Here is a 25,286-nt window from a genome sequence, read left to right on the forward strand (position 1 = left end):
AGCAAGCTACACCCATGCCTTTGTTTACCTAGACTATGTAACTCAGTCCTTGTTGGTTATTGTCTGTATATAGATCCACCTTTCTACGTTCCCCCTGCCGTTGAAGCAGAGAGCTATGCTGGATATGCGTGAAGTATCAGACTTCCTCCCCTGCTGTAGCAGAGAGCTATGTTGGATATGTGTGAAGTATCAGACTTTCTCCCTTGCCGTAGAAGCAGAGAGCTATGTTGGATATGCGTGAAGTATCAGACTTTCTCCCCTGCCGTAGAAGCACAGAGCTATGTTGGATTTGCTTGAAGTATCAGACTTCTCCCCTGCCGTTGAAGCACAGAGCTATGCTGGATATGCATTGAAAGTAAAGTATCTGGTCTATTTAGTTCGGGGCAGCAACCGCCGTGACAAGCAAGCCACTCCCCACTTTTCGTGAATGCAAATCCTTTTTTTCCACACTTCCTCCTGCCGCTGAAGCCCAGAGCAACGCTGGAGTCGCACCAACCATGCACATGTTCATTGAATAAGGGCATAATCTCCAGGCAGTAGCCGTCACTCCCGTGAGCCACCCACTCTTCATTCACGTCCTCTAGACTTGATGGATCCACAGTGTTTATCCCACGCCCCTTTGAAGTCCTTCACAGTTCTGGTCTTCACCACTTCCTCCGGAAGGGCATTCCAGGCATCCACCACCCTCTCCGTGAAGAAATACTTCCTGACATTGGTTCTGAGTCTTCCTCCTTGGAGCTTCAACTCGGGACCCCTGGTTCTGCTGATTTTTTTCCGACAGAAAAGGTTTGTCGTTGTCTTTGGATCGTTAAAATCTTTCAAGTATCTGAAAGTTTGAATCATATCACCCCTGCTCCTCCTTTCTTCCAGGGTGTACATATTTAGATTCTTCAATCTCTCCTCATAAGTCATTCGATGAAGACCCTCCACCTTTCTGGTCTCCCTTCTCTGGACTGCTTCCATCTTGTCTCTGTCCCTTCGGAGATACGGTCTCCAGAACTGAACACAATACTCCAGGTGAGGCCTCACCAAGGACCTGTACAAGGGGATAATCACTTCCCTTTTCTTACTCGATATTCCTCTCTCAATGCAGCCCAGCATTCTTCTGGCTTTTGCTATCGCCTTGTCACATTGTTTCGCTGACTTCAGATCATTAGACACCATCACCCCAAGGTCTCTCTCCTGCTCCGTGCACATCAGCCTCCCCCCCCCCCCCCCCCATCGAATACAGTTCATTCTGATTTCCTCTTCCCATATGCTTGACTTTGCACTTCTTGGCATTGAATCTCAGCTGCCATATCTTCAACCACTCTTCCAGCTTCCTTAAATTCCGTCTCATTCTCTCCACTCCTTCTGGCGTGTCCACTCTATTGCAGATCTTAGTGTCGTCCTCAAAAAGACAAATTTTACCTTCTATCCCATCCGCAATGTCACTCACAAAGATATTGAACAGGATCGGTCCCAACACCGATCCTTGTGGTACACCGCTTAAAACCGCTCTCTCTTCAGAGAGAGTTCCATTTACCATCACACATTGTCTTCTGTCTGTCAACCGGTTTGCAATCCAGGCCACCACCTCAGCACTCACTCCTAAGCTTCTCATTTTATTCACCAGTCTCCTGTGCGGAACTGTATCAAAAGCTTTGCTGAAATCCAAGTAGATGACATCGAGCGCTCTTCCTCGATCCAATTCCTTGGATACCCAGTCAAAAAAGTCAATCAGATTGGTCTGACAGGATCTTCCCCTGGTGAATCCATGCTGCCTCTGGTCCATCAATTCTCCCGACTTTAGATAGTTCACTATTCTCTCTTTCAACAGTGACTCCATTACTTTTCCCACCACCGAAGTGAGGCTAACCGGTCTGTAGTTACCAGCCTCTTCTCTGCTCCCACTCTTGTGAAGCGGGACCACCACCGCTCTTCTCCAATCACTCAGCACCACTCCCGTCTCTAGGGATCTATTGAACAGGTCACACAGCGGACCCACCAGCACATCTCTGAGTTCCCTCAGTATCCTAGGATGAACCTCATCAGGCCCCATGGCTTTGTCCACTTTCAGATTCTTCAGCTCTTCCCATACCTTTTCTACTGTAAATAGAGTTTCATCTACTCCACTCCCCTCCAGTTTCTTGTTAAGTAGAGATGGTCCTTCTCCAGGGTCTTCTTTAGTGAACACAGAACTGAAGTAATTGTTTAATATTTCTGCCATTTCCTCGTCTTTCTCCACACATTGAACCTTTCCACCTTTCAATTTCACTATACCTCTTTGAACTTTTCTCTTTTCACTGATGTATCTGAAAAATGTTTTGTCACCATTCTTTATCTCCTTGGCAATCCTCTCTTCCGCTTGACTTTTTGCCATCTTGATTAATTTCTTCGTCTCCCTCAGTTCTACCAAATATTCTTCTTTGTGCTCCTCCCTTTGGGATCTTTTATATTTCTTGAACGCTGTTCTTTTAGCCTTTATTTTATCAGCCACCTCCTTTGAGAACCAGATAGGTTTCATTTTTCTTTTTCTTTTCTTTACTTTTCTAACATATAGATTAGTTGCCTTGGTAATTGCTCCTTTTAGATTGGTCCACTGCTGATCCACGTCTCTCTCGTTCGCCCAGCCTTTTAGTTCTTCCTCCAGGTATTTCCCCATTTCATCAAAGTCCGTGTTTTTGAACTGCAAAACTCGGGTCTTTGTGTTTCTTTTCTGTATCCTTTGACAGAAAGTTTTCCCGCAATAGGGCTCCGTCAGTGACGTCACCCATATGTGAGGACTATTATCTACACGTATATATACTATTATCTCAGGACTGCTTGTCCTGGGATAATAGTATATATACGTGTACATGCAATTTATGCACATATATGCTATTTTTACGCATGCAAACTCTGAATAATTCTTTGAAAATTTCCTCCTAAGAGTGTTACCTCTTGGACATTTGAGCTGCTTTGATTTGCTCATGTCTTAGTTCTCTCAGCCAAACTTATATAAATACACTTTGTAAATTTAAGAATAGTTTAAGAATAGAATGGCCTGCAAATGTATGCTGGCTGTTTTAAAATTAAGTTCTAAAGATCATGACCTTGAAGTATACTTAGTCCTGAGGGAATTCTGCATTACTGCAGAGTGCAGACTTTGTGCAGAATTCCCATCCTGTGCAGAATTGCCAAATTCTGCGCAGAAAATGGCAGAGGAGACCCCGGCATGCTGCGAACGGCGAAGAGGAAGGTCCCAGCGCGCCATTCGAGGCGAAGAGGAAAGCCCTGCTGCACCATGAATGGAGCGCGCATCGTTCGCTGCGAAGAAGGCCACCACGGGATGTGCTCTGCTCGCGGTGAAGGGGAAGGCCCCTGCGTGCCACACTCCGCTCGCGGCAAAGAGGAAGGCCCCAATGAGAGTGAATGTGAGTAGAGAGGTGTGTGTGAGGGGAGTGGGGAGGGGTGTGTAAGAGAGAGAGAGCAGGAGGGGTGAGAGAGCAAGGGGATGAGTAGGAGTGTGTGAGAGAGAGGAAGGGGGTGTGAGAGAGGGGAGAGGGGGAGAGAGAGACCAGGGGGGTGTGAGAGAGACCAGGGAGGGTAAGCAGGGGAGCAAGAGCAGGAGGGGGGGGGGGTACTTGTGTGGGTGCCAGAGAGAGGGAGCCTATATGAGGATACTGTGAAGGAGTGTGTATGTGTGTGAGAGATTGGGAGCTGGTGTGTATGAAAAAGAGATCGTGTGTATGCGAGGGTACTAGCCTGTGGAAGGGATTATTTTGTGTGTGAGCACAGCCCGAGTGAAGGGGTGCATGAGAGAGACATAGGTAGCCTGTATGAGGACGTGTGAGAAAGAAAGAGAGCTTGCGTGGGTATGTATGCAAGAAAGAGGGCCCTGTATGTGGGGATGTGTGTGTGCGAGAGAGTGAGGGAGCCTGTATGGGGGAGGGGGGGGGGGGTGTTTGTGCACTGGAGAGAGCGAGCATGTGTGTGAGAGAGAGAGGGCCAGAGGGAGCCCGGGTGAGGGGCAGTACTGAGAATGGGGACAAACTCTGGGAGTGGTGATAGTGTGGAAGGGATTGAATCTAGAGGTAGAGGGAAGAGATACTGGCAGGTGGAGGAGTTGGGGCCTGAGAGGGCAAAGTGGCCAAGCGAGTAGGGAGAGTGAGCAGAAGGGACATTCTTACAATGAATTTCTAGGGAAATTCTGCTCAAAATATTTAAAATTCTGCATCTTTAAGTAATAATTTTTCTGTATAAATTTAAAATGTAATTACTTAAAAACTGTCATGTAAATTGTGTTATTTTGACCAATATAAAGTTTGCAGAATTTTGCAGAATTTTAAGTTTTTGTGTGCAGAATTTTAAATTATTTGGGCAGAATTCCCCCAGGAGTATATACTATTTACAAACAAATAGAACTTTAAGATATTTCTCAAGTGTATTGTTAATTACATAATGTACAGAATTTGGTAAAACATTTTACCAACACCTCTTTAAAATCATTTAATCATTAAAACTGTACATCTCCATCCTCTTTGACATCATAAACCATCCACAGCCCAGTGCTCTAAGCCCTCTTTCTCCTCCTTCCTAGCATGTTTCAAACTTTTGAAAAGTACTATTCATTTTGACATGACATCTGGCCACCTCTCTGTTATAGATGTCCAAACCATGGTCCTTTAATAAATGTACTGATCATTCTTATTTTAAGAGGCATTATTAATTTATTTATAGACATTTCATATTCCACCTTTTACCAAGAATGCCCCAAGGAGGATTTCAACATATTTAAATCAAACAATAGCATAGAGTTGTAAATCCAATACTAGAGATTTAAGATCTAGCATACAGTGTTTTGTCATCTAAGAACAGTATTTGATAAAAAGCCTTGCAGAGAATGACCTAATTTTCACTGCAATAATGGAGTGCTGCTTTTGCTTCTGCTCATAGAGAGCCCCCTGCTGCCTGAAAAGAAAATAACTCCTACATGATATTGAGTAAGAAAGAAATTATTTCTAACCTACATGTAATTTATTCCATGTTAACTTTGGCTTGAGGAGCCACCCATGTTCTACATCTGATGAAGTAATCCATGCCATTGGTTATTACCAGTTAAATAGGTCTACCTTATTTGTTTGTTGGGCAGGGGGAATGGGGTGGAAGCGAAGAAAGTTTGACAGGATAAAAATTTCCTTATCTCTGAATAAATGTGCCAATGATACAAAATTGTTCAAAGTTGTTAAATCACAAGAGGATTGTGAGAAATTGAAGAGGACCTTGCAAAACTGAGAGACTGGGCATGAGAATGGCAAATGAATTTAATGTGCAAAAGTGCAAACTGATGCACTTAGTCAACAGTAACCAAAATTATAGCTACACAAAGCTAGGCTCCACATTAGGAGTTACCATTCAGGAAAAGGATCTAGGCATCATTGTTGATATATGTTGAAATCTTCTGCTCAGTGTGCAGCAGCAGCCAACATAGCAAATAGAATACTAGGAATTAATTACTAGGAAATTACTAGGAAAGGTATGGAGAATAAAACAGAGAATATCATAATGCCTATGTATTGCTCCATGGTGCATCCTCATCTTGAATATTGTGGGAGGTTCTGGTCACCACATCTCAAAAAAGATATAGCAAAATTAGAAAAGATACAGAGAAGGGCAACCAAAATGGTAAAGTGAATGGAACGATTCCCCTATAAGGAAAGTGAGGTTATCAAATTTGCAGATGATACAAAATTATTCAGAGTAGTTAAATCACAGGCAGACTGTGATACATTACAGGAGGACCTTGCAAGACTGGAAGATTGGACATCCAAATGGCAGATGAAATTTAATGTGGACAAGTGCAAGGTGATGCACATAGGGAAAAATAACCCTTGCTGTAGTTACACGATGTTAGGTTCTATGTTAGGAGCTACCACCCAGGAAAAAAATCTAGGCATCATAGTGGATAATACTTTAAAATCGTCGGCTCAGTGTGCTGCAGCAGTCAAAAAAGCAAATAGAATGTTAGGAATTATTAGGAAGGGAATGGTTAATAGAACGGAAAATGTCATAATGCCTCTGTATCGCTCCATGGTGAGACCGCACCTTGAATACTGTGTACAATTCTGGTCGCCGATTCTCAAAAAAGATATAGTTGCGATGGAGAAGGTACCTTGAATACTGTGTACAATTCTGGTCGCCGATTCTCAAAAAAGATATAGTTGCGATGGAGAAGGGCAACCAAAATGATAAAGGGGATGGAACAGCTCCCCTATGAGGAAAGGCTGAAGAGGTTAGGGCTGTTCAGCTTGGAGAAGAGACGGCTGAGGGGGGATATGATAGAGGTCTTTAAGATCATGAGAGGTCTTGAACGAGTAGATGTGACTCGGTTATTTACACTTTCGAATAATAGAAGGACTAGGGGGCATTCCATGAAGTTAGCAAGTAACACATTTAAGACTAATCAGAGAAAATTCTTTTTCACTCAACGCACAATAAAGCTCTGGAATTTGTTGCCAGAGAAGGTAGTTAGTACAGTTAGTGTAGCTGGGTTCAAAAAAGGTTTGGATAAGTTCTTGGAGGAGAAGTCCATTAATGGCTATTAATCAATTATACTTAGGGAATAGCCACTGCTATTAATTGCATCAGTAGCATGGGTTCTTCTTAGTGTTTGGGTAATTGCCAGGTTTTTGTGGCCTTGTTTTTGGCCTCTGTTGGAAACAGGATGCTGGGCTTGATGGACCCTTGGTCTGTCCCAGCATGGCAATTTCTTATGTTCTTATGTTCTTAAAGGCTAAAGAGGTTAGGACTCCAGCTTGGAGAAGAGTGTTGTGTTCTGTGGCCGTGGCAGGCCACGACCGCGGTCCCCTACCTTGCCCACGGCGGTTCCCAGCCACGGGAGCCCCGGGGGAGGGTCCTGACTTCAGGCCCGTCGCTCCGGCACGGGCCTCAGTGCTACTCGCTACAGGGGGAGCCGTCCCTGCTCCCCCCTCGCGGTGTCCAGCAGCGTTTCTCCTCCGCGGGGGAAATCAAAGATGGCTGCCGCCATCTTTAGGCGCAAGGCCGTGCCTCCTTCACAGATTTAAAGGGACCTGATCCCTTTAACCAGCTTCACCTGTTCCTGATCAGCCTGAGCAGGGGAAGTATAAAGGGAGGCTTCTTCTGCTCATTCCCGGACATGGCAACGTTCTCCAGCGCTGTCTAGTCTGCTTGCTTTGGTGAGTTCCTTGTGCTTTAGATCCTTGTTCCTGTTACCTCTTGGTGTTCCCGGTTCCTGTCTTTGGATTGGCTTACGGTGATTCTCTGGTGTGTGACTTCGGATTGGCAAGCGGTGATTCTCTAGTGTGTGATTTCGGACTGGCAAGTTGTGATCCCTCGGTGCATGACTTCGGACAGGTAATCGACGACCCTCTGGCACTTGACCTTGGACTTCTTCCGGACTACCGTCTCCAAGGGCCCACCTAAGTCCCAGCGGTCCAGGTCCCTACGGGTTCCTCCCGGGGGGACCGCGGGCTTCCAGGGCGAAACTCCAGTCAGCCCTTGCACCGATACCTTGACCTCTCAAAGGTCCACCTAAGTCCCAGTGGTCTGGGTCCCTACGGGCTCCTCCTGGGGGGATCGCAGACTTCCAGTGGTGAAGACACAGGCTCTCTTCTCATCTCTTCATCTGCCCCCGCAGTCGCCTCAGTCTCCGGTGCTGAGGGTCAGCTGGTCTCCTCTTCTGCTCTGCCTCGTCACCCGACGAGAGAACCTACGGATCTTCCGCAAGGTATACCATCATCCTGTCAGCCCAAGGGTTCACAAGCCTGAGCTTAACAAAGAGACAGCTGAGGGGAGATATGATAGAGGTCTATAAAATAATGTGTGGAGTAGAATTAGTAAAAGTGAATTGGTTTTTTTCTCTTTCAAAAAGTACAAAGACTAGGTGACACATAATGAATTTACTAAGTTGCACATTTAAAACTAATAAAAGAAAATATTTTTTTACTCAACGCATAATTAAGCTGTGGAATTTGTTGCCAGAGGATATGGTGAAAACTGTTAATGTAGCTGTGTCTAAAAAAAGGTTTGGACAAGTTCCTGGAGGAAAAGTCTAAAAACCATTATTAAGGTGGAGTTGCAGAAATTCATTGCTTATCCCCTGAGATAGGCAGCATGGAATCTATCTACCTTTTGGGATCCTGCCAGGAACTTGTGACCTGGATTGGCCACTGTTGGAAACAGGATATTGGACTTGATGGACCTTTGGTCTGATTAGTATGACAATTTTATATTCTAATAGCTGCTTATTAAGATATAGCAAGGGTAGTAATAAGACTGCCATAAGCCTTGCAGTCCCGCAGGTACTTTTGTATACATGGGACTACAAGCTCATTTTCAAAGGGAAATTCCTTGTAGAATTTCCTTGCACATTGAAGCAGGTGCAAATTATGCATCAGAAAATACATGGAGAGGTTTGATTATGCAATCTCTGCACAAACTTTCTACCTTCCCCTATTCCCCGATTCAGTAGTTTTCCAGCTTTTTTCTTTGTTGGTTCAATGGTTAGCATGATCTAGTCACAGAAATCCATGTTCAACCAATATGGATGCTTGAAGACTTAATCTAAGCATTAGGTGCATTATATATTACAACAAACCAGATTGACCATCACACCATGAATACTGAAACAATTGTTGGTTCAGTAGTTAGCAATAATCAGTCCTTGCCCCTTTATTTGTGTAGGGAAAAATATGTTCACTGATCACAGCATGCATATTTTTACTTGCAGACATGGGAAAGCAATAATCATTATGCTTTTTTATATGGGTAAACACAAGTTTACTGACATAAAAACCTTTGATTATTACCCCCACCTTGTATGACATGACAATACAATTTGCAGAGTCAAAATAAAGCTTTTTGACTTTTTCAGTAGGATTCTCAGGATATGACCTGACAACCTTCTGACTTGAAGATGGTGACACTACCATTGCACTGCCAAGGCAGGCCCAAAATAATTTTTTTCTTATTGAAAAAATTATTACTCTTGAAGCAGGGTAAAAAAGTGCCATATTTTATGACTTAAGGCCCGCACCTTGAAAAGAAACTGTTCTGCCTCCAATACTGGCAAAGAATTCTTCATTTTTGGCATTATAGTCTTGACGAGATAGACCATGTTTAGGCTTCTTCCCTGATACTAATGGTTCCATGACAATAAGAAGTTTCAGTTCCATTTGTTGTTTCCTCGAGTTTTCTTGACTCTAATATATCAAACACAAACAGATAATTTGTAATGGAAATAAAACATTGCATTGATATACAATTTAATTTTAAAAAGCACTTATATGGAGAATATATTTGCAAGCTATAATTACCTGGACATAAAAAAAAATTGGTGGAATTATGGTGTCAAATATTTCCCACTGCTCATAGTTAAATACAAGTTTTACAAACTTCACAGCTGCATCCATAGAAATATCCTTCTCTAAAATAGTTGAAAAAAAAAGAAGTTTGGAATCCTTTCACAAACATTAATTAATATACCATTTTGTAAATATGTGTTAAATTTAATTATAAACCAGTTCATTAACTGAATATATCACAACATGATACTACCAATTATTATATTATCAATACTAACACATACGCACTATCATATCTTACAATGAATTTTTTATTAGAATCTTTCTAGACAGCCATGCTTCTATTGAAGTTTGAATACTATTTGAAATTTGAATACTGTCTTAATTCTATAACTTATTCTGCAACTATGGCAAACCTTTTATGAAAATGGATCCCTGTGTCTTCAATTGTTTGCTGAAAGTGAACATTGAGGATAAAGCAAAGTTGCTTACCTGTAACAGATGTTCTCCTAGGACAGCAGGATGTTAGTTCTCACAAATGGGTGACATCATCGATTGGAGCCTGGCACGGAACTTTGATCTCAAAGATTCTAGAACTTTCAGCATGCCCTACTGAGCATGTGCAGCTGTAATCATCACCCTGGCCCTTAGGCAGAGTCCCTCAATCCATGATATAGCTAATACATGGAGAAACCAAATCTCAGGGGAGGCGGGAGGGTTTCATGAAGACTAACATCCTGCTGTCTTAGGAGATCACCTGTTACAGGTAAGCAACTCTGCTTTCTCCTAGCAGGATGGTAGTCCTCACACATGGGTGAATACCAAGCTACAGGCTGTCCGAGCAGGTCAAAGCGGTAAACCGTACAGTGCTGGAGCAATACCTCTGTCCTTTGCCTGCGAGGCAGCTGACCCACCAGGCTGGAGAAGAGTCAGGTTCTACAAAGAAAACCAAGAAAAAGACTGAAACACAAATCTCCATGCGTAGCAGGATTGTCTGAAGCAGTGGAGTGATGTGAGTGCAGGGTTTCTGACAAAAACAGTGGATCTAGATCCTCCTGGATACAGGAAGGACCCAGAGATGTAAAGAAGAGAGACTCTAGGACGGAAACCGCACAGTTTCCTTCGGTGTGAAAAAAACAACCGAAAAACAAACTGGGGTCTTAGAGCCCTCCAGAAGAGACTGTTGACCACTGACCGCCAAAGTTCTGGAGAAGAGTGCCCAGATTTGACTGGCAAGCCAAACAAGCAGAAGAAACCCACACCATGCTTGAAAGAACAAGCAGCAAACCATGGCAAGGCCTGGGACAGACACTGCGTGCCGAAGCCTCAGATGTAGCTGACTGCGCAGAACAGCGTCAAGGGTTTCTGGGGATGAGATACAATCCTCGAAACCGACCTGTAGCCCAAAAATTCCCAAGCAGGGAGATAAGGTAGGGCTGAAGCTCACTCAAGAGCCCCCGTCAGAACAGGTTCATCTATCCTGTCACTGGATCGTGAGGGGAGCAGGAAGGCCCTTTGGGCAACCTAGAGAATGAGAAAAAACTAAGGCAGTATTGGCCAGAGAATGGCAAAAATAAATGGAAAAACATAGTGTATCCTTCCCTGCACGTATAGAGAGATATACCACAGGCGCCTTAGCTTTACCTCCCCTCCCCTGACAATCCAATCAGAAGTCAGAAGGAGTGACGAACACAAGGAGGCAGACCGGAGTCTGCCAGGGCAAGCACAAGTCACCCGGTTGTCTATCAACCCCCCCCAAACAACTCACTGCCGAAACCAGCAGGGAGTAACCCACTGAGATGGAGCATTCAGTCTTCTTGAAACAGTGGAAACTGAGAGCGATCACCCCAAGGGAGAAACTTCCCTTCCTAAGGGAGCATGTGGCCCAGCAATGGACAACGTTGTATGACCCAGGACGTCTCTGTCCTGAAAAAGGGGAAAAACAGCTTGCACGCTACTGCAAGCAAAGGGCGGTGCCTCTGTTGCGGAGTACTTGTGCCCCAGCTCCCTCAGCCATGAACATAGCAAAAGGGTGAAAGGCACAATCGCCCAGCTGATGGACTGAAACTCTCCTAACAGAGGAGGGTTCTGCAGGCAAGAATGATGATAGTGATTCTTAAGGAAGATGCTCACCGAGTCCAGCACATTCCAAAGTGATGCCCGAACAGGAGGAAACCTGGAGGATCACCCAGGAGCAACACTGGACAGGTTCCATCATGGAAAGACCTGCTACATCTTAGAGCGCCCAAGGGAGACTGGTATTCTTGACTATTTTCAGGGCTGGTGCCAGTCAGAGCAGTGCCATCCCTTGCCCAGGAATGGAAAACAAGAGACACCTCTCAAAGGAGTGCATAGTTGGACGTCAAGAGGGGAATCCGAAAGGGTTGCCGTGGAATCCAGTCGAATCTCCCCTTCCAGGTGGGAGAAGGAAGTAGCAGGATCAGGGCCTAGCAACCCCCCAAAAAGAGTTGAGGCATAATCACCGATCATTGAGGCGCTGACACGACCAACCCAACATAGGCAGCCAGCCTTGGATAGGGGAGGTCGCCACTGCAATCCCCAGAGGGGCTCCAGCTGAAGACGATTCAACGACTGCCAATGCCGCTCCTCAGCCCTGTCCTCCAAGGAGACACGCAGATTCAGAGGCTAGGGGCTCCAGATGAGAGAAAAAAACTTTAGCAGGGACAGAGCCCCAGAGACTGTTCCACAAGAACATGGTAGAGGGCGAAAGACATATGCCTTTGCTGAGAAAGGAGAGGACGATGGAGCCACTCTCATAATGTCCACTCACCTCAGAATCTGACCAGGAGTGCAGTCCTAGGTCAGCCCTGTGGCTGTGGAATACAACCTGTTGTGACCAACCGGAGGGAACAATCCACACACGCACAAATGCCCAGGCGAGGGCAACTGGAAGCCTTCACTGCGAAAGCACACTGAGCGGACTAATGCTGTGGTAAGCCATCCACGGATGGTGGCACACCCATGATCCTTAGTGCTGAGCTTTTGGGAGAAATCCCACGCCCCAGTGAGGACCAACAACCAAGTGCCCAAGTCGGTGGCTACACGCCGCCCCATGACCAAGCGCAAGTGTGTAATGATACTCCTCAGCTCCTCAGCACTATGCAGTACAGACTGACATGGAGGCTGAGACCATGCTGAAAGATGGCAGAACTAGTGTGGCTGAGGACTGCACAGCCAGGGAGAATGCCACCTGGCAGCAACCGAGGCCCTTGGAACAGATGCCTAATCTGTCCCAACCATGCAAGCTGCACGTCAACGCCACAATAATTCTAGCGGAGTGGAGAGGACAGTTTGATGATGGCGATCCCAGCACCACTGGCACTCTGGGTAAGGCATGGTGGAGGGTGGCATTTATGGCATCGCCCTCTTCAGTACCGGAGAACGCTCCAGGAAGCGGGTCATCGAAACTGAGGCAGAACCGGCTCACCTGTGAGTCCCACAGGGAATGACTGCAGCAAAATCCCTGGCAAGTGCAGGTGCTTATGGAGGACTGCGGACATGCCCTGTGATCTATAAGCAGTTTGCTGGTAAATAGTGCCATTCCTGGTTCCATAGGTGCCCACAGACGTCAACCACCCGGGGGCCCCAACACCCAAAGGTATGGACCAAAGAAGCCATGGGCATCTGCAGAGAGAGGCCCTGCAGCCCCCCGACAGGCCATCGATATCAAAAGAAACAGATGACTGCTGGTGCTGACAGCAGTTTCTCTCGGCTCACCAATTCATCCAGTGGTGTTGATTCTGCGAGCTCGATGTCCTCACAAGCATTACGGCTAACAACAGCCTCGCTAGCACCCATTAATATTGATGGTTTGTGCATTTTGGAGGGGCCCCCAACACTGGGATTGTCGGCTGGACACCACCCAGGAGCCCTGAGGACACCAGACCACTGCGTACAGATGCACCAGCGCACCAGGTTGCCTCAAGTAGATGGCAACCCCTGCGCTCAATCCATAAGAGGCCAAGAACCCCTGCTCCCTAGAGCTGCAGGGCCATGCAGGGGCTTCAGTGAGTCCCAGTGGTCGATGGCCACAGGGGCAACAAGGGCACTCAATGGCGAATCCATTGCCTGATCAGTGGAGCTCAACATAGTTGAGATGGTAATGAGTGACATCAGTGATCAGAAGGCCTCTCCAGTGGCCTCACACCTTGATGGCCTCAAGGGCATCAATGGTATCGGGGCAGCATCGCATCACGATGGCATTGAGGTCATGCTGGCACCGAGGTTGTGCACCTCGACGACCTAGTGGGGTTGAGAGCAACGAGGGCTTCCCACCGCTTTGACTTCAACAGCCCCTAGGATGTCATGCACACACCTTGATGATGGTACCATGTCACCACAGCACTGAATGCAGCAAGGGTACCGAGGCAATGAGAACTGCGAAGGCACTGAGGCATCAAGTGCACCGAGGGCATCGACCGTGGCAAGTGCACAGAGAGCACTGTGCCAAGGGGTCGAATTCCCCGAAAGTACCACGATATCGAGTGCATCCAAAGCATTGTGATATCAAGTGCATCAAAGGCACCGAGGCATCAACAGCATCAAGGGCACCATGGCATCGAGTGCATTGAGGGCACCGTAGCACGTGCACCAAGGGCACTGTGCCAAGGGATCGAGTGCACCGAAGGCACCATGCCATAGAGTGCATCAAAGGCACCATGGCATCGAGTGCATCGAGGGTACCAAGACATCGAGGGCACAGAGTCATCAAGTGCATAGAGGGCACCATGACATCAAGTGCATCAAAGGCACCGTGGCATCGAATACATCAAGGGCACCAAGGAATTGAGTGCATCAAGGGCACCAAGGAATTGAGTGCATCAAGGGCACTGAGGCTTCGGGTACACTGAGGCCACCATGGCAAGGGCACTGTGCAGTGGTATCAAGTGCACCGAAGGCACCATGCCATCAAGTATATAAAAGGCACCATGGCATTGAGTGCATCAAGGGCACCGGGACATCGAGTGCATCAAGGGCACTGTGTCATCAAGTACGCCGCATCGCAGCACCATGCACCAAGAGCATCAAGGCCTCGATGCCCAAATTGGTGCAGCGAGACTCCAGTTCCACGATGCCGACACAAGAGTGACCCTGGACCTTGACGGCATCAAGGGGACAATGGTACCCGAAGATGGGCCCCGTCTCCGATGCGGTCCTGACATTGATGCATCGGATGAACAGTGCCCAGGCTCCGCTCACCCTCTCTCCCAGGGAGATTGCATTGCCAAGGTCCATGAAGACTAGTTCCACGAGATGTGGGGAGGATGAAATCTCCTCCTCACAGGAACAGCATGGTCCTCGATCCTTCCACCATCTAAATCCACTGATGCCGAGCAATCAGTGAACTGCCATGGAACTTCAGCCCGGGTAGAACTCAGGCGAGTCCCCAGGCTCAGCAGCCTACATGGATCACTGACAGACTGCATAATCCAGACCTGTCAGCACTGTGGAAAAAAAGAAAAACAGACAGAGCAAAGAGAGGACATTTTTTGCGGATGACACTAAGATCTGCAACAGAGTGGACACGCCGGAAGGAGTGGAGAGAATGAGACGGGATTTAAGGAAACTGGAAGAGTGGTCGAAGATATGGCAGCTGAGATTCATGCATATGGGGTGTGGAAATCCGGAAGAACTGCATTCGATGGGGGGAGAAGGGCTCATGTGCACGGGACAGGAAAGAGACCTTGGGGTGATAGTGTCTAATGATCTGAAGTCGGCGAAACAATGTGACAAGGCGATAGCTAAAGCCAGAAGAATGCTGGGCTGCATAGAGAGAAGAATATAGAGTAAGAAAAGGGAAGTGATTATCCCCTTGTACAGGTCCTTGGTGAGGCCTCACCTAGAGTACTGTGTTCAGTTCTGGAGACCGTATCTCCGAAGGGACAGAGACAGGATGGAGGCGGTCCAGAGAAGGGCTACCAAAAAGGTGGAGGGTCTTCATCAAATGACTTATGAGGAGAGATTGAAGAATCTAAATATGTACACCCTGGAGGAAAGGAGGAGTAGGGGTGATATGATACAGACTTTCAGATACATGAAAGGTTGTAATGATCCAAAGACAACGACAAACCTTTTCTGTTGCAAAAAAATCATCAGAACCAGGGGTCATGATTTAAAACTCCAGGGAGGAAGACTCAGAACCAATGTCAGGAAGTATTTCTTCACGGAGAGGGTGGTGGATACCTGGAACGCCTTCCGGAGGAAGTGGTGAAGACCAAAACTGTGAAGGATTTCAAAGGGGCGTGGGATAAATACTGTGGATCCATAAAGTCTAGAGGATGTGAATGAAGAAAAGAGGCATGGGGGTGGCTTGAGGGAATGATGGCTACTACCTGGAGATGAATATCCTTATTCAATAATGCGACTCCAACATTGTTCTATGCTTCAACGGCAAGAGGAAATGTGGAAAAAAGGATTTGCAACCACATAAAAGCAGGGGAGTAGATTGCTTGTTACGGCGGTTACTACCCCAAACCAAAAAAATACCTGATACTTCACTTTCAACGCAAATCCAGCATAACTCTCTGCTTCAACGGCAGGGGAGGAAGTTTGACACTTCACACATATCCAGTATAGCTCTCTGCTTCAAGAGCAGGGGAGGAAGTTTGACACTTCACAAATATCCAGCATAGCTCTCAGCTTCAATGGCAGGGGAGCAAGTCTGATATTTCACTTTCACTGCAAAGCCAGCATAGCTCTCTGCTTCAACGGCAGGGGAGGAAGTTTGACACTTCATGCATATCCAGCATAGCCCTCTGCTTCAACGGCAGGGGAGCAAGACTGATACTTCACTTTCAATGCATAGCCAGCATGGCTCTCTGCTTCAACGGCAGGGGGGAATGAAGAAAGGTGGATCTATATTCAGGCAACAATCAACAAGGACTTAATTACATAGTCTGAATAAACAGATAAGCATGGGTGTAGCTTGCTTATTGCAGTGGTTAATACCCCTAACTAAATTAAGCTATTTCACTTAGATGCAGTTCCAACACTGCTCTCTACATTAATGGCGGGGGTGGAAGGAAAATAGAATAAAAAAAGGTTACTAAGAGCCAAGAGAAACAGATAAGTATGTGAGAGAAAAAAAAAGTGTGAAACCTTGCTGGCAGACTGGATGGGCTGTTTGGTCTTCTTCTGCCGTCATTTCTATGTTTCTATGTAAATACAAAAGCCTGCAGGAGCAGTTTTTTGTTTTGTTTTTTTAATAACAGACCGTGTCAGGCTGCACAGGGGAGAACCCACCATGCGGCCAGCAGACAGCTGGAAAAAGAATAAACAACAAGAAAGAAAAGCTGCAGCTCTAGAAAAAATCACTTACAAAACTACAAGAAGAGAGCAAAGTGTTACGATCCTGCCCGCAGACCCCATCCTGCGGACAGGCCCTCCACCTACCGCCATCTACACGGCCCCTTGGCCCGACGTTGCTGCCTTTCTTTGCAGGCAGGCTGCCTCCAAGCCGCGCCTCCTATCTTCACAGCCTTGCCGCTGCCACTCTATTCCTTTGCGGCAGTGAGCCGAGCTGCTGACTCCGCCCTCAGCAAGCAGGGAAGTCCCTGCTGGGTTTCCCTCCTGCGGCGTGAGCCGCCTCCGAGCCACGCCTCCTATCTTCGCGGCCTAGCCACCGCCACTGCCGCTCTCTTCCTTCGTAGCAGTGAGCCACGCTGCTGACTCCACCCTCGGCAAGTGAGGAAGTCCCCGCCTCCGGCCTGCCCTTTCTTCTCCGTGCAGCAGGACACCGCCGCAGGCCTCAGTCTCCCTTCTTCCGGGACTTCCCCTAGGTGCAGGCGCACGCCTCTCCTCCTCTATTTAAGGGGCCAGCAGTAGGAAGCAGTCCATGGCCTCAACGGATGACATCTTCACAGCACTTCCTGGACCAACCTGCAAATCGGATTCCACCCTTCCATCGGATTCCACCGGATTCCATTGGATTTCATGGTCGTCCATGATTTCTCTTCTCCGATCAAGGTTTTCCGTGGTCTGCTCCTGACCTGATGAAATCATGTTCCATGTTCTTCGTCTGATGTTCCGGGTTTAGTCCCTCTTTGGACCTTCTTCGTGGTATGTTCCTGTCCTCGGGTTCCTCTTCCAGAAGCCCTGGTGTTCCTCGTCCATGTCCAGATGTTCTCGTGTCCAGAGGTACAAGTCTCCTGTGTACCCGATGTCCTTCGTTCCAGTCCAGTTCCTGATGAATCCACGAGCAGCCTTGCCGTCCACTGGACTTCGTCTTCAGTTGACCTTCTTAGGAGTAAATCTGTCTCATTCGGTGTCCGTCTTTGGGTGACTGGAGTCCCCTTCCAGCTGGACCTCTCTTCAAGCGCTGTCCGGATCCTTTAGAATTACTTTGACGAAGGAGTCAGACTTGATACTGGATGTGGAAACTTGGGCGCAGGCGCCTCCTGCAGGTTGTATGGAACCCAGGGAGAAGAGTAACATTGCGGTGGAAGGAATGGACATGGTCCTTGGAACAGTGGCAGGTGCCTCCTGCAGGTCGAGAAGGTTCCAGGACTGGACTGAACTTGAAGGAAGTCTGGATGCAGGCACCTCCTGCATGTCATGGAAACCCAAACATACTGAAAAGAGTCAAGCGAGTTAGTACACAAAATTCTGAGTGAAAACAGGAACATGAGTCCAGGAACTTGAAGAAAAAATTCTGGTTAAAGTTGGACTATAATGTTAGTACACAAAATGTTACTTAAAAATAGGAAACAGGAGTCCAGGAATTTGAAGAAAAAAATTCTGGTTAAAGTTGGACCAGAAGAAAAAAATAATTTTGTCCAGGAATTTGTGCCCATCTCAAGCACATGCCATGAGCTTGGTGAGCAGTGTTGAGAGGTAGAGGATAGCGATTTTTCCAAGTGATTGTGTTAAGGATTCGGTAGTTTATGCAGGGTCAGAGTGAGCCATCATTTTTTCCAATGAAGAAGAAGCCTGCTCCCACAGGCGAAGACGAAGGTTGGATGAATCCTCTTTCTAGATTCTCATGGATGTATTTGGACACAGCCTCCATCTCCAGTGCTGATAACAAATAAACGCAACTTCTTAAAGGTGTCTTCCCAGGCAGGAGGTCTATTGGGCAATCATAGGATTGATGAGGTGGTAGTGACTCAGCCTGTTGCTTGCTGAAGATGTCTGAAAGAGCAGCATACTGAGGCAGCAAACCCGGAAATTCGAGGACATAGATCAAGCCATGATGATTGGAGGTAGGACATGAGTAAGGCAGTTTTCCACATAGGAAGGACCCCAATGGGCAATCTGTAGTGTGTCCCAGTCTATCGCCGGTTGATGAAGTCAGAGCCAAAGCAACCTGAAGATGATGGGGTTGACTGTCTTGGGTAAAACATAGAACGAAGTCTATCTATTCTTTATGGAGGAGACCTGTCTGCATGCTGTGAGGAGCAGTGATTATGGACAGGCAACTGGACAGGGGCTGCCATAGTCAGAGGAGATGGTGAGGGCATTAGTCAGCAGGGTGGTGGGCAGATTATGCTGCCGGACTATTGACTCCTCAATAAAGTTACCTCCTGCCCCAGAGTCCAAAAAGGCTTTCGAATGGATCTTGGTCTCTCCAAAGGTGAGATTTCATGTAGGCAACCAGTCCCCTGACACGGACCTGACATGGGCACAAATTTTGATGTGTCATTCTTGTTTTATAAGCTTTTAGAGAGCCAAATAGACTTCAAAGATGCTATCCAGTCTTGCCTTAATGAATTGTTTAAAAGCCTTGATGTAAGGTCCCTCCTGGTGCAGTTGTTTTCGAAACACAGTCCGAGTAGGGGGACAGTTTACCTACCTGAAAGCTTGATTGTCTTTTGACACATCATAGAGAAGCTAAATAAATGTTGATACATGATTAAAACATTGGTGAATATTTGGACATTTTTCACCCTGCCTTTACTATGTTGATGGATATTCATTGATGATCGGGTTCTTCACCTTTTTGTTTTTGCTCTCCAAAGGTGAGACAGACAGGCACCATAGTTCTGGAGAGTAAAGGGGCCAGCCTAGAGTTGCTTCTCCTACCAACCCTATGAGAATGAGCTTCTCATCTTCTCAGGGCAGCAATTTGCAAAGTGCCTCTGGCCAGCCCAGTAGAGACAGAGATTCATCTGCCTCCATCTATATTTCTCTTCCACAGTAAGCTTAGAGTGGCCCAACTGCATAGTTCTTACACAGGCGTTGGCTGCACAAGACTGGTCACGGATGTCAGAGGCTGCTGGAACCAAGGGGCCAGGAAGAAGGGACGACAGGAGGCTTTATTTTCTTGTGTGCATTCCTGAAATCTAAGATCCACCATAATAGCTAGGGCAATCAGGCCTTCCAGCATAATTGGAGCATTGCAAATTCATCTACAGTGCAAGCCCCTTGGCGGATTCTCAGCAGTTCCATGGCTGCAGATGAAGCATGACCTGGCTAGTCAAACACCAGACAAAACTACAGTAGGAATTCATCCAAATCCTGAAGAAGCAGGTCATCATGCTCCCACAGGAGGGAGGCACAAGTAAGGATGGAGCCACCCATCAGGAAAAGCATGTATGTGCAGTCAGAGGGGAAGAGTGCTGCCTGGAGCTCAAAATGCATTTTGCATTGGTTTATAAAGCCCCTGCATTCCTTGGGGTCCCCAAAAAATCTGGGAGAAGGTGGAAGATGCGGCAGGAGTCCTGGGAGTCGAGCAGGCTCAGGTGGAGGTGGGACCACCAGAATTGGTGCCAGAGCCATGTCGGTAGCTGGGCCTGCATCAAGTCCATTTGTACCACTAGTCCTTCAAGGAGGCCAGTCACGTGGTTCAAAACCACTTGTTGCTGTTGAATATGTTGAACCAATCCTGGTATGGCCTGAAGTGCAGATGACTCCGTTGGATCAATGGCTTCAGCAAACTAGTAATGATAGTGGACCCTTCTACTGTGGCATGGTTGGCACAGCCTAGTAGGCAAACCTACTAGGCCCACTCTGACAGCAGTCAAATGCACCCTGGGCTGGTACATGGCTGGACCTTTACCTATACCAACCCCATTCCCCTCGGGTTAAGTATTTGTGTTCCAGGGGGCAGCAGGACTTAGGTGAGAGTCCCACAGGGCCATCAGAATGGAACAGTCCAAGGCTGGGCCAAGTTCGGGGCAAGCAGCGGTCAGATGATTACCAGAGTCGGGCCAAGGGTCAGGACAGATAGCGAGCAGAACATAGTCGAGATCTGTAGAAGAGGTCAGTGGCAGGAAACAGGCAGAAGACCTTTCTGGGTCCATAGCTGAGGTCATTGGCAGGAAGAAGAGAACTCTGGGTCTGTAGCAGAAGTTAGTACCAAGGCAGGCACATAATGGATAGGATGAGGTGAGGCTGGAAGCAGAAAGGACTGGACAAGGTAGGGCAGGCAGGATGGAGCTGGACAGGATAAGGCAGGCTGGACAAGGCAAGACAGGCTAGATAAGGCAAGGCAGGATCAGGAACGCTGGAGAAAAACGCACTGAAAGCAGGAGAACTTATTGCTGAAGCACCAGCTGGAAAGGCAGCTAGGGTTTAAATCCCCAACTGGTGCTGACGTCATCTCCCACACCTGAGTCATTTTCCCACTATGGGGCCTTAATCTGTTGGCATGCGCCACATGCGCGCACCTAGGGGAGGAAGTAAGGAAGACATGATGGCGGCCTCCTAGCCACGGAACAGGAGTAGACAACATTGGCAGCCATCAGTGGGAAACTTTGATAAAATGAGGAAAATAGTTAGAAAAAACTGAAAGGTGCAGCTGCAAAGGTTAAAAGTGTTCAACAGGCGCAGTCCATATGTATTCCACACATTAAGAAAGGTGGAAGGAAGGCAAAACGATTACCATCATGGTTAAAAGGTGAGGTGAAAGAGGCTATTTCAGCCAAAAAAACATCCTTCAAAAACTGGAAGAAGGATCCATCTGAAGAAAATAGGATAAAACATAAGCATTGTCAAGTTAAGTGTAAAACATTGATAAGACAGGCGAAGAGAGAATTTGAAATGAAGTTGGCCATAGAGGCAAAAACTCATAACAACAACTTTTTAAAATATATCTGAAGCAAGAAACCTGTGAGGGAGTTGGTTGGACCATTAGATGACCGAGGGGTTAAAGGGGCTCTTAGGGAAGATAAGGCCATTGTAGAAAGACTAAATAAATTCTTTGCTTCCGTGTTTACTAATGAGGATGTTGGGGAGATACCAGTTCCAGAGATGGTTTTCAGGGGTGATGAGTCAGACGAACTGAACGAAATCACTGTGAACCTGGAAGATGTAGTAGGCCAGATTGACAAACTAAAGAGTAGCAAATCACCTGGACCAGATGGTATGCATCCTAGGGTAGTGAAGGAACTCAAAAATGAAATTTCTGATCTATGAGTTAAAATTTGTAACCTATCATTAAAATCAGCCATTGTACCTGAAGACTGGAAGGTGGCCAATGTAACCCCAATATTTAAAAAAGGCTCCAGGGGCAATCCGGAAAACTATAGACCAGGAGCCTGACTTCAGTGCTGGGAAAAATAGTGGAAACTATTCTCAAGATCAAAATCGTAGAGCATATAGAAAGACATGGTTTAATGGAACACGGTCAACATGGATTTACCTAAGGGAAGTCTTGCCTAACAAATCTGCTTCATTTTTTTGAAGGGGTTAATAAACATGTGGATAAAGGTGAACCGGTAGATGTAGTGTATTTGGATTTTCAGAAGGCGTTTGACAAAGTCACTTATGAGAGGCTTCTAAGAAAACTAAAAAGTCATGGGATAGGAGGCGATGTCCTTTCATGGATTACAAACTGGTTAAAAGACAGGAAACAGAGTAGGATTACATGGTCAATTTTCTCAGTGGAAAAGAGTAAACAGTGGAGTGCCTCAGGGATCTGTACTTGGACCAGTGCTTTTCAATATATATATATATATATATATATATATATATAAATCATCTGGAAAAGAATACGACGAGTGAGGTTATCAAATTTGTGGATGATACAAAATTATTCAGAGTAGTTAAATCACAAGTGGATTGTGATACATTACAGGAGGACCTTGCAGGACTGGAAGATTGGGCATCCAAATGGGAGATGAAATTTAATGTGGACAAGTGCAAGGTGTTACATATAGGGAAAAATAACCCTTGCTGTAGTTACACGATGTTAGGTTCCATATTAGGAGCTATCACCCAGGAAAAAGATCTAGGCATCATAGTGGATAATACTTTAAAATCGTAGGCTCAGTGTGCTGCAGCAGTCAAAAAAGCAAACAGAATGTTAGGAATTATTAGGAAGTGAATGGTTAATAAACGGAAAATGTCATAATGCCTCTATATAGCTTCATGATGAGACTGCACTTTGAATATTGTGTACAATTCTGTCGCCGCATCTCAAAAAAGGTATAGTTGCGATGGAGAAGGTACAGAGAAAGGCAACCAAAATGATAAAGGGGATGGAACAGCTCCCCTATGAGAAAAGGCTGAAGAGGTTAGGGCTGTTCAGCTTGGAGAACAGACGGCTGAGGCGGGATATGATAGAGGTCATTAAGATCATGAGAAGTCTTGAACGAGTAGATTTGAATCGGTTATTTACACTTTCGAACAATAGAAGGACTAGGGGGCATTCCATGAAGTTAGCAAGTAGCACATTTAAGACTAATCGGAGAAAATTCTTCTTCACTCAATGCACAATTAAGCTCTGGAATTTGTTGCCAGAGGATGTGGTTAGTGCAGTTAGTGTAGCTGGGTTCAAAAAAGGTTTGGATAAGTTCATGGAGGAGAAGTCCATTAACAGCTATTAATCAAGTTTACTTAGAGAATAGCCACTGCTATTAATTGCATCAGTAGCATGGGATCTTCTTAGTGTTTGGGTAATTGCCAGGTTCTTCTAGCCTGGTTTGGCCTCTGTTGGAAACAGGATGCTGGGCTTGATGGACCCTTAGTCTGACCCAGCATGGCGATTTCTTATGTTCTTATAAGGCCTGCTTTTTCATAGCAGAACTCTATACAATCTGCTAGCCAGTTAGAGAGGGTCTGTTTGCCCACTGCTTTACCCGGTTTGTTTTTATCAAAAGAAACAAAGAGCTGAGTGGATTTCCTATGGACTGCAGTGCGGTCTAGGTAATGTGCAAGTGCACGTTTACAGTCTAAGGTGTGCAAAGCCCTCTCACCTTGGTGAGAGTGCGGTCATGGGAAGAATGTGGGCAAGACTATGGACTGATTCAAGTGGACTTCCATAACTACCTTGGGAAGGAATCTTGGGTGTGTACGGAGTACCACTCGGTCATGTAGGAATCTTGTATCGGGTGAGTATGTGACAAGTGCTTGTAACTCACTAACCCTTCTAGCAGATGTAATGGCTACTAGGAAGAGAACCTTCCATGTAAGAAATCTGAAATTTAAGTTCTGTCTTACTACCCTGTTATTTACCAGGTATATCATAGTATTTTATAAGTTTCATCCCAGTTTATGTATCTCTTGTTCGATGTAACGCATTCGTTTTATGCATCTACCGTTTCGCTGTAAACCGATATATGTACCTTTGCACATGAATGTTGGTATATAAAAGTTCCAAATAAAATAAATAAATAAAATAAATAAATTGCAGGAACCCATGGGTTCAAAGGGAGAATGCATGAGTCCAATTAGTACCACATTAAGATCCCATTCCGTGACTGGTGGCCATAATGGGGGTTTAAGGTGAATTAAACCTCTCATAAATCTACTGACAAGGGGTTGCGCTGAAATCGGTGCATCTCCTTCTGTATGATGGTAAGCTAAGATAGCACTTAGATGTACCCTTACTGACAAGGTCTGGAGACCAGAGTCTGAAAGTTGCCAGAGATAGTCTAAAAGAGATGATGTGGGGCAGGAAAAGGGGTCAATACCTTTCTGTGCACACCACGTGGTGAATCTTTTCCACTTAGACCGATAGGCTTTTCGTGTGGAAGGTTTACGTGAAGCTACTAGCACTTGAGAGACAATAGTTGAAAGATTGAGTGGTTGCAGGATCAAGCTTTCAAAATCCAGGCTGTTAGAGATAGGGATTGAAGGTTGGGATGGCGCAACCTGCCCTGATCTTGAGTTATGAGAGTGGGAGCTATACCCAGGCGAATTGGCTCTCTGATCGAGAGGTTGAGAAGTATGGGAAACCACACTTGTCAAGGTCAATATGGGGCTATGAGTATCATTAACTCTTTGTCCTGTTGTAGCTTCACTAGAGTTTTGGTTATTAGCGGTATCGGGGGATACGCGTATAGAAGGCCTGAATTCCAGGAGCAAGCAAAGGCGTCCCTGGCGCACTTGTTGGTCCACTGATATAGGGAGCAGAATATGTCCACTTTGTGATTCAGTTCGGATGCAAAGAGATCTATGGTTGGTTGACCCCAACATTGAAATATCCTGGTCACTACTAAAGGATCCAGGGACCACTCGTGAGGTTGGAACTGATGACTGAGGCGGTCTGCAACTACGTTGAGAATGCCCGCCAGATAAGTGGCCCGGAGAAACATGGAACGTGTCAGGGCCCAGTCCCAAATCCATGCGGCTTCTTGTCAAAGGAGATACGAGCCCGTACCTCCATGTTTGTTCAGGTACCACATGGCTACTGTGTTGTCTGACTGTATAAGAATAGTCTTGTGTGAAAGGCAGTCCTTGAATGCATATAGCGCATAACGTATAGCTCGAAGCTCCAGGAAATTGATTTGAAATGTTGCTTCGAGCTTTGTCCAAGTCCCTTGAGTTTGGAGATTGCCTATGTGTGCTCCCCAACCTAAAGTGGATGGATCTGTAGTTAAAGTTACTTGCGGAACTGGTTGTTGGAAGGGTAGGCCTGTGCGCAAGTTGTTCTTGTTCACCCACCAGAGGAGAGATGAACGTAGTTGGTGGGTTATTTGAATTGGAGACGACAGTGGTTGAATGGCTTGTATCCACTGTGATCTTAAGGTCCATTGGGTTATTCTCATGGCTAATCTGGCCATAGGAGTGACATGAACT

The 25,286-nt window shown here is 46.2% G+C and overlaps 1 protein-coding gene across 1 annotated transcript in view; it reads right to left on the reverse strand.

The window, feature by feature from the left end:
• The window catches only part of CFAP54 (cilia and flagella associated protein 54), a 1,106,494-nt gene that overhangs the window by 974,095 nt on the left and 107,113 nt on the right, over window positions 1-25,286 (reverse strand). The window contains exons 10-11 of the mRNA XM_029597529.1: window positions 9,318-9,427; window positions 9,038-9,203 (exon numbers count right to left, since the gene is read on the reverse strand). Coding sequence (XP_029453389.1) covers window positions 9,038-9,203; window positions 9,318-9,427 — 276 coding nt within the window. The remainder of the gene's footprint in view (window positions 1-9,037; window positions 9,204-9,317; window positions 9,428-25,286) is intronic.

The sequence above is a fragment of the Rhinatrema bivittatum genome, chromosome 4, assembly GCF_901001135.1.
Source record: "Rhinatrema bivittatum chromosome 4, aRhiBiv1.1, whole genome shotgun sequence".
In the NCBI taxonomy this organism is placed as follows: domain Eukaryota; kingdom Metazoa; phylum Chordata; class Amphibia; order Gymnophiona; family Rhinatrematidae; genus Rhinatrema; species Rhinatrema bivittatum.